The 9,737-nt window shown below is 36.2% G+C and overlaps 1 protein-coding gene across 1 annotated transcript; it reads right to left on the bottom strand.

Annotated features, from left to right (window-relative positions):
• Nucleotides 1–1,449: 1,449 nt before the first annotated feature.
• Nucleotides 1,450–8,910, bottom strand: DDX59 (DEAD (Asp-Glu-Ala-Asp) box polypeptide 59). The gene is made up of 7 exons (XM_010006681.1): nucleotides 8,098–8,910; nucleotides 6,468–6,635; nucleotides 5,831–5,920; nucleotides 5,174–5,425; nucleotides 4,155–4,307; nucleotides 3,545–3,673; nucleotides 1,450–1,919 (listed from the first exon to the last, which is right to left on the bottom strand). Exons 1-7 carry the CDS (start codon nucleotides 8,908–8,910, stop codon nucleotides 1,656–1,658), a joined length of 1,869 nt encoding a protein of 622 aa, XP_010004983.1. The 3' UTR covers nucleotides 1,450–1,655.
• Between the last annotated feature and the right edge of the window lie 827 nt (nucleotides 8,911–9,737).

Raw genomic sequence — 9,737 nt, 5'->3', positions numbered from 1 at the left:
CCCGGCCGAAGCCTCTCCTACCCTCCAGCAAGGCCCCGCTGCCGCCAAGCTTCGGCAGCGCTGGGCACCGGGCTGGGCTCAGGGCAGCGCTCATCAACCCACCCGTCAGAAGAAAAGGGGGTTATTGAAAAGTTAGAGGTTTGCGTGATGAAAATATCAAGTGCCACCATATGAAATCGCCACAAGAAGTAAAACTGGTCCCTTGCTGAAGGGTACACGCACTTTAGAAGAAATGTGGAATTTATATACAGGGTGTACTTACGGACTTACTGCAAAAAAAGGCTCAAGAACAAATTCCAGTAGAGGGAGACAAAAGACAAAGCACGGGGTAGAGCGGGTGTGGAGTTAAAAACTTGTGGTTTTCCCCATGTGAGAGTGTTAAACTAGTAGCAACAGTGTAGAAATAACATAAAATAGTAGAAATAGTAAGTTTCATATTTCAGATTACCAGAATCGATAATAGGAGTTTTTCATTACTACATTTACTACATAAATGTGTTAGTGTTAAAGAATCCCTGGGACCAGTGCACCAGTTGTCATGTGTCTTGCAGCACGAGCGACCTACTGTTTTTGTTTCTAGTTGGGGAAAAAAATCATCAGCTCCTAAGCTTTTAAAAATTAGTTCACTAGCAATTCAGCCTATCCTATTGCTGTCCTTTGACCAAAGAGTAAACATACACAGGGCTAACATCCAAACCACCTGGGACATCTGAGCCTGCCAACATGGAATGATGTATCACAATAGCATGAAAGGCCTGATCAAACTAATTTCTCAAGCCTCAGTCTAAAAGAAAAGAAAAAAAACAAACAAAGTTTTGATGGTGACCTCTCTCAGAAGTCATTCAACACTATCTTAATACAGCTTTGGTCTCGTTTCCAGAAAAAAAATGAAACAGCATCTGGGGGCAGAGAATGGCAACCTTTATGCTCACATGTGTAGCAAATAAGTAAATATGATCCATTACACATTAACTGTGTTTCATTACATAAGAACACAAATTTCATATTTATGTGGTTTTTCCTATTTCTGTGTAATTAAGTTATACTTATAACTGAGTTTTTCTGCTATTGTAAAGTGCTCGAGCAGGACTTGTAAATGGTCCACAGGCAATAAAGGAGAAACTAAACTTCCAGTACTGTTTACAAACAAAACTTGCATATATGTTCACAAGAAATCCTCAGAGAGCATAGAGAGGATTCTAGGAAATGTTTCCTGTGGAAGTTTTCATGTAAACTAACAGGAAGAGATTGAGACTAACTGTGGCCAACTTTTTTTTTTTTTTTTTTCCCAGTGGGGAGAGAGGAGTGTCTGTTGCAAAGATCTTACCACAATATAATGAAATTAAAATTACAACCATTATCAATCATATGTTTCACAAAAAGTCTGAAACGATGATTCAGCAATATTAAAACAAAATAAAAACTATCTTCAGAGTTTATGTTTTGAATAAGGGTTTTACATACAGTATTTGTACAAGGCACGACTGTACTTCAAACACACAATAGTCTGCATTTCAAAATAAAGACAAGATAAAAATGAGACTCCTTTACAAACTTAAAATTTAAACTTTTTTTTAGAAAAAGATAATTTGCAAGGCATCAGAATTCCATGTTTCTTTTTAATCACATTTTCATTATAATTACATAACTATACATTACCTCTGAGAATTATTTTTGTCGTGCTTTTTAATAATGTCCATAATATTATCTCCCGTTACAAGGCTATTCTGTAAATGTTTAAGTCTCTGTTGTTCCCTTCTCTTTTGGTCATGAAGATAAGGGGAATTAAGCAGCTGTGGGGGAAGAATGGTGCCTGTTGGTTTTACTCTCTTCACAACATCCCAAAAGAGCTTCTTGCTGTTGTTATTGATAAAAGTAATTGCAGTTCCACTGTGACCCAATCTCCCTGCTCTTCCAACCTGAAATAGCAAAAACTCATTTTTAGTTATCAATATTAAACAGAATTCATCATATTCATATATCCTTGAAGTTTATTTTCTGTTACAGAACAGCAAGTAATTTAAGTGACAACTCCAAATCTCTCTATCTGATCCTCTAAGCACAAAGCTCCAATAAACTTCCTGAGTTCAAGATACGCAAATCTGAAGCTTTTGCTTAAATACATCTGAAGTAACTTGCCTGTGGGACATACCAGAAGTCTATAACCTATGGGCAAAAACTTAGGTCCCAACAAAATGTTTCAAAAAGCGTCACATATATGTATGTACCTTGTATCAAGAACTAAACTTACAAGCATGACCACAAAAATGTCCTCTTCTTCCAATGTTCTAGTAACTTCAAAATGCTTGAACAAATTAGAAAAGATTCTCCAAAGACTCGCTATTTAGGAACAGATAGTATGTTAATATTGGTATTTTGATGCTAGGAAAGACCACTTTTATTTATTTAATACTTGGCTTGAAACTGTAGCCAAAAGATTATTAAAAAACTGAGAAGTGCACTGCATGCATTAACACAGACTACTCCAGGTGTGAGACTGGATGACTTCCAAAGGTCCTTCCCACCAACTCAGAACACAGCTAAATTCAAACTTAGACCAGTTCATTCAAGGCCATCTCCTATGAAGTTCTGAGTGTCTCTAAGCACAAAGGTCCCACAACCTCTCTGAGCAGCCTGTTCCACTGCCCAACTCGTCTCGCTGGCAAAAACATTTTTTGCTGTTGACAGTCCAAAATTCCCCTTACAGCAAGTTGTGACCATTCACTCTCATCCTTTCACCGTGCATGTCTAAGAGTCTGTCCCTGTCTCCTCTGTAACTGTCCATTATCAAATAGAAAACAGCAATTAAATCTCTACTCCAGCCCAAAGAAGCACATTTTCCTGTGCCTTTTCACATGTGTGCCAGCCTCCCGCCTTTGTCAAGACTTGCTCCAGTTTCTTGTCTTTTCTAGAGACGGTCTCAAAACTGGATGTAGTAGTAAAGTACTGTGGATTCTTAAGTGCCAAAAAGAGGGAAATTAGTAGTTCTCTTGATTTGCTAGCCGAACTAGCTAGGGTCTGTGTACATACACATAAATACACACACATATATGCAACACACACTTTTTTAAAGCAAGAAATCCCCAGCAAAATTATCAGAGGAAATACGAGACTAGGAAGATGGAATGAAAATAAAGTTCACGCCTTCTTTCCTGCTTGTATTACATGTATATCCCACTCTATGGATGAGCTGCCACAGAAAGGGAAATTGGGCCTTTCTTCACACCGATCGTAAAGACACAATAAACTCTACTTTCTGTAGACTCAAAATGATACAAGAGAATACAAACCAGGAAGAACAGTACTGCAACTATGACTGATATGAGAACACTGTACTAGGTTTTAGTAACTTACATAGGAGATACAAGAACAGAATTCTACATTTTAGTAATCTACTTAAAGAGACTTGTGGAAAAGATATTCAGCACCTTCCTTTTCTAGAGAAAAGTAATCTTTATGTTTACGCTTAAATTTAGATTTCCATAGATGGATGTCGTATTTCAGTATACTTTTCAACTAGTGCTTTAGCAGTTCATTTATTTACCTGATGTACATATTCATCCATACTTGAAGGCATATCGAAATTTACTACTAGTTCAACATTGACAAGGTCAAGCCCTCGTCCAAGGACTCCAGTACTTACTATAACTTCATACTTCTCTTGAAGTAACCCCTGACAAGGGAGGAATAAACAAAAAATAATTATTTCTTATATTTTGCACCTCTCAAAGCATAGGTTAGGGTTAGTTATACAGTACAAGAACACAGCCAGTGGGATTATTCTCTTGCAGGAGAATGGTCCCCCTGTATTCTTGGTTTAAATAGGAATATAATTCACAGAGCTAATTAAAGAGAGATCAAAACCACAATTTTAATTAAAAAAAGAAAGTGAATTGAAGTTAAATGCATATTAAAATTCCCATTTCAAAGCAGACAACCTAGCAAATAGTCCCCAGTATTTATCTGCATTTAAAATGGCATTATCTACAGTTTTGTTTGGTTCCATCTGTCTCTTCTCTCCCAGCAAAACTCCAGTTCTTGCTGCAGAAAAGCAATAAATTAGAACTTTCAAATTGATACAAATTAAGCCACCTTTAAAGAGAAATGGCAATTCTAAATCTGTCAAAACCCCCATAATTTTAGGAGGCACAAACCTGTAGTATTTCTGTTCTTTCCCCCTGAGACTTTTCAGAATGCATAGCTGTACATTGCAATCCTGTAATCTTATGAACAGCATCACTCAACAGATCTGCTCCTAGCTTACAGTCCACAAAGACCAACACTGGAGGCTTGAAGAGTTTCTTATCCTGTAAAATTAAACAGTTCTTGTAAGAAGGTATTACAACAGCTTGCTGCTCATCAGCAGCAACTTGAATTAAATTTCTTCTGCACGTTATCTCTAATATTAACAACGCTTTCTTTCAGATGAATAAATGTTCTTAGACTAGATTAAGAAGGAACAAGATACCAGCCATGAAACTACACCAATCCATACATCATAAACATATAATGATTTGTAGACTCAGAACCAAAGATTATATCACTACATGCATTTTTAGAAGCCAGAAACCTAGTTTCTTCAAGTATGACTTAGTAATTCTGAATTTCAAAGTTCTGAGGTTCAGTTAGAGATTCTTACCTACTTAGACAACCTCAACCAAGACTCCAACATTCCCTGCCCCCTAAGTACACAGATTAGTATTAAAGTCAAGAAATAACTAAATTAGCTTTCTCACTGGTTTCTTTAATGACTTTCAAAATTACAAACCACTCCCAGGCCATAAAGCAGCTATGACAGTTCTTAAATTGTCACAGAACTTCCTTTAAAACCGTCAGGACTTTCTTTAAAGTCCTTATTCCTCTACCACTCAGATAACGAGTACAGATATTGGGGATACCCCACTGTGAATCACAGAAAAAGTATTAATTTGTAACTTGTATCCCAGCACAGGAACCTAGGTTGCTGCTGCACAGAAGGTGCGAGCAACAGGAGTGGAGTTACCCCTGAAATGGCCATTAAAGCTCCTATAACTACTGAACTAGTTAGTACAGTTACATGCCTAACCTCACTCCACCTCTTCACTACATACAGATTAGAATTAAAGATAACCTGACAGAGATGTGTAAAGACATGAACTATACGTTGTTCTTATGAGAAAAGTATTACACTTACATTCAGTATTTCAAACAGCTTTTTCTTTTTAGATGGCTCTTCTACCCACAAGATAATTTGGCGGACATGGGAACATGGCAGGTTCTTTTCTCCAACTGTTATTCTTACAAAATCATGCAGAAGTTGATTTGCTAAGTGCTCAATGCCCACTGGAATTGTGGCTGACACCAGTATGGTTTGATGTTCATGAGAGATGTCTTCCAAAATATCCAACACTTGCTGCTGGAAACCCATTTTTAACATGGTATCCACCTAAGTGAAAAAAAAAAACAGATTTGTACCAGATTTTTCTATAAACAGCAGAATCCTGAAACTGAATTGACAGAAGAACAATAATATGTATGATTGGCATGTAATAATCCAAATGCAGGAGTATTTTCAGTTAGAAGAAAAGCTAAGAGATAAAATTTAAAACATGTTCTAATTAAAAACCAGTTCACACTGGTCTCGCAGTATTATCCTGTCAGGTATTTAAGTCTATTATAGCCAACAGAATCACGTTCTTCAAACACGTTTTTAATTGTGTTAGAATATGCTCTTTTATTTTAAGAACTGTATTTTGTGTTTATAAGGAACACTCTGTGTGTTGAATCAGCTTGACTAGCCATGCACATTGCCTCCGTATAGGCAATACAGCCCTAATAATTTAAAACTTACTTCATCCACCACTACAATTTTTATGCCATGCAGTCGAACAGAACTTTGCTTTAAAATCTCCCGAAGTCTTCCAGGTGTTGCTATTATAACCTAAAAAAAAAAAAAAAAAACAGACAAAAAAACAAACCAGGACTTAGAAATTCCCTGAAAGGACAGATGACTCTCCTACAAAAATGATAAAGTTATAGGTGAGAAGAGCACTAATTAGTGAAATTACTTGCATTCAAATAAGTCTCAAAAGTTTTATAGATAAGTAATAAATTATAAAGCTTCAAAAGGAAATGGACCTTATAGAACCCTACCGAAGTGTCTAAACAGAAGCAATGCAATCTGCACTAAAAAGAAACTCATTTTGTTGTCTAATAAAATCACATATTTCAATTTTTGAAAGCAGTCATGTCATTCATGAAGGTTTTCAAAACCAGAAAGCTATTACATATTTAGTCAGAAGTCAAAATGTTAATAAAATATTTGTATTTCTGTAAAATTTTCAAGAACTAACAATTATTTTAGTAGTTTGGCCTCTGGAAAAACACATATTTCTGTTTTCATACACATCAACAGTAACATTCTTATTTTCTGTCAATGTAATGAAAACACAGCTCTCCACAGGATCTCTACACGTGACAGGCCTTACCTTAACACTTTGCTTGAGACGGTGAAGCTGTGGTGGCAGTGGTAAACCTCCTACCAGGAGAACTGTTCTCATGTTTGGTAAACCAGCCATCAGTTCTTTAGCTTGTCTCTCTATCTGAATTGCCAACTCCCTTGTTGGTGCCAAAATAAGGGCAGATGGAGTTTCTGTCTAGAAAGAGGGTGAGAAATCTGTTGAATTGTTGTTATTATTTAAATAAAAAGCTTTCAAGATTAAACCCCCCAATATTAAAATATAAAGTATACTGTGCAGCTACTGTGGATACAATTAAGACGGTAATACCTCTTCTATCTGAAGACAGAAGGGTGAAAGGGATCATACCTTTCATGATACAGGCCAAAGAAATCTATACCTCAATTACTCAACTCAAAAATTAATGCATGCATGAATACACTGTTAGAATAGCTTCCTGACCAAAAAAAGAAAAGGCCCAGAAAGCTAGTAACTAATTTATAAAAACTGCTTTTTTTTCAATTGCAGTTATTGCATTGAATCTGTAAAATATTCAGACTAAATGCCATATGAACTCAAAACACAGAAAAGCTAGTTGACTCGAGGTAATTTAAAAAAAAGTTTTTAAAGTTTTTATATTATAGGAAGATACTATTTTCATTTACTGTCTTGCATACTACTATGTAAAAACAAAGAATGATAAAGACTATGTAGAGAAATTTAATATTATTCATCAAAGCTCAAATTTTGTGCATGCTATTATAAGCATATAACTGTCTTGCAGACACACTCAAAACTAATGCTATGGTGCTTTACAGATTAAGAGACTTACTTAAATAATTATTAAAAATAATCATTAAATAATAATTACTAAAAATAATTTGTTACTTCAATAATGTTTAAATTATTCATTTGAAAAAAGTACACATTCATGTTTGTGTGTATATCTATAAAGGCACCTAAACAGTTCAAAACACCATCTAGAATTAGGCCCAGAATATTCTAATACATTCGTATGCATCCCTTTTTAAATAAAACTACTGAAACAAAAAGCAATGCTGCACCACAAAGTACAGAACACTTTGTTTTTCATCATACATTCATGTCCTTACAAAACAAAAGTCTTATGATTATTTTTTTTCCCCCATAGTACGAAAGGGGAGACTGTATAATTGGAGGATTTCAGAAAAATGTATTTCACAAATTATATTATCCCAAATTCCTGTAGTTATTTGATGGTCAGCTGAACATATTCCAGTAGAAATTACTCTGAAATTATGCAAACACAAAAAATAACCCTCTTTCAGCCATCTGATAGATCAAGATATATGAACAACTTCTTGCAGAGTGCCTGGAATTATTTTCACTTCCTAAGTCATTTAGGAAGTTTACCACAGAATTGAGTTAGCTTTATTAAAAAGCAGAAACTGTACACTACTAACTAGGTTGCTCTATCTCCTGACCAAAGTGAAAAAACATTCAAAGTCATTAAAAATAATCAGCACCTCCCTCCTCTCCAAGAACCAATGCTCCATCACTCAAAAATAAAATATATCACTGAATGTCAATAAAAAACATTGCAATTGAATTGTCAGGTATGTTGGGAATTCAAGAGCCAGAGTTCCAAACCACTTTCTCTAAACACACAAACTTTCATTACCTCGTTCAAAACCTTCATAATAACAGGGAGTAGAAACGCTGCTGTTTTTCCTGAACCTGTGTCTGCACTAGCCACAATATCCCTCCCTACTAGTCCAACAGGGATCATTTGCATTTGGATGGGAGTTGGGACTTCATAGCCAGAATTCTTCAAATTATGATTTAAAGTTTCAGGAAAACCACAGTGTTCAAACTCTACAACAGGTCTTGGAACTTGCTGTCCCTGTACAGCAATACCTAGCTGCAATTTAAGGTTCTCAATCTGCTCGTCTCGCAAGCCTAAAATAAAGGAATGATCTTTGTAGAAATAAGGTGTATTAAGCAGGTGAGTTTCTGCCTCAGATTCTGCCGCTGCGAGTTGATCAGATTTTAGCTCTTTTTCTTGAGTTTGTAGAAGGTGTTTGGCTTTACATTCCAAGCTACAAATATCTTCATCTGTTTTATCACAGATGTACTCTCCATAGCGTCCACACACAACACACACAGGTTCTCCAGGTTCTGCCCAACGCTGGGATTTGCTGAAGGATTTTATGGGTTCTTCTGAAGAGCTGCCTTCATCGGTATTTTGGTTGTCCTTTCCCAAAGTTGTGCTAGCAACGCTAAGATCTTCAGCTACAGTTTCTGTGTGTTCTTGTACAACTTCATTCAAATTACATCTTGAAGCAGAAGTTCCTGTTCCAGATGACTTACAGTCCTTAAACTCGGTGGTCTCCTCTAGCCAAGATCCTCCAGAAGACAATTTGTTTTTCTTAGCGGTACAACTTGTATTTTCATCAGCAGTTCTCTTCACTTTAACAGATCTTGGTAAAAACATGCTTCAGTACACTAGAAAGAAAATTGTTACAGCTGTTAGAAACTACTACTATTGAGAAAAGTACATTTCACTGTTACCACAAAAAATTAAGTCCAGGAAACATATTTTCAAACCTAGAAACCAACTTTCAATCTCTGAAAAGATCTAGAAACACCTTGTTTTAAAATTATTTGGTCTTACCAATGTTGATGCAATGTAAAGAAATACTAACAGTGGAAGTTTTCGGTATCAGACATTTGTATTTGAATTAAAACTTTGATTTTCATTATGTCTGGAAATCACCCCTTTTTGATAGTCACATATAAGCCTTTGAGCAGCTTAGCTGTTTCTAAGGTAAGACATAGAAGCAAAACATGCATTCTTCTAAGCTATTAAAAAAAAACCCAAAGAAACAGAATCATCAGTTCTGAAAAAGATGTGACATTTAGTACAGGGCATATACAAGACCACTCTTTATTGTTTTTCAAAGTCGACCCAAATATAAAAATACTTACATGATCAATTTACCAAATCTCTACTGTAATACAAGGAAATCGAGTTAAGCGTCCATAAATAACCTTTTATATTCTCAAGCTCTCAGCAGCTGACTCTGAAAAGTGTCAGATGTTATCACCAACCTTGTAGCGGCACAATCGCTAAAGGCAGTAGACGAAACAGTGTAATTCTGAGTTAACCGTACTACCAGCCTCTGTCAACTTCTCTTTGTATCAGCTTTCCAGACATACACAAAGCTACCCCTGCGTTTTCCTTCTGTGTCACTGAGCAGCCCCGGGGCCGGCAAGAACCCCGGTGGGACCGGCCCTGCCGGCGGCGGGAAAGCCGCGCAG

The sequence above is a fragment of the Chaetura pelagica genome, unplaced genomic scaffold (assembly GCF_000747805.2).
Source record: "Chaetura pelagica isolate M959 unplaced genomic scaffold, ChaPel_1.0 scaffold69, whole genome shotgun sequence".
In the NCBI taxonomy this organism is placed as follows: Eukaryota; Metazoa; Chordata; class Aves; order Apodiformes; family Apodidae; genus Chaetura; species Chaetura pelagica.
This window is presented reverse-complemented; position numbering and strand designations above follow the sequence as displayed.

What these genes read in the sequence shown, in the direction of transcription:
- DDX59 (XM_010006681.1), bottom strand. Translation starts at nt 8,910, where the DNA reads ATGTTTTTACCAAGATCTGTTAAAGTGAAGAGAACTGCTGATGAAAAT. An exon ending in GTCTCAAGCAAAGTGTTAAG is followed by an intron (nt 5,921 to 6,467) that starts GTAAGGCCTGTC and finishes TTTTTTTTTTAG; the next exon opens with GTTATAATAGCAACACCTGG. An exon ending in AAAGAACAGAAATACTACAG is followed by an intron (nt 3,674 to 4,154) that starts GTTTGTGCCTCC and finishes CTCCCTTGTCAG; the next exon opens with GGGTTACTTCAAGAGAAGTA.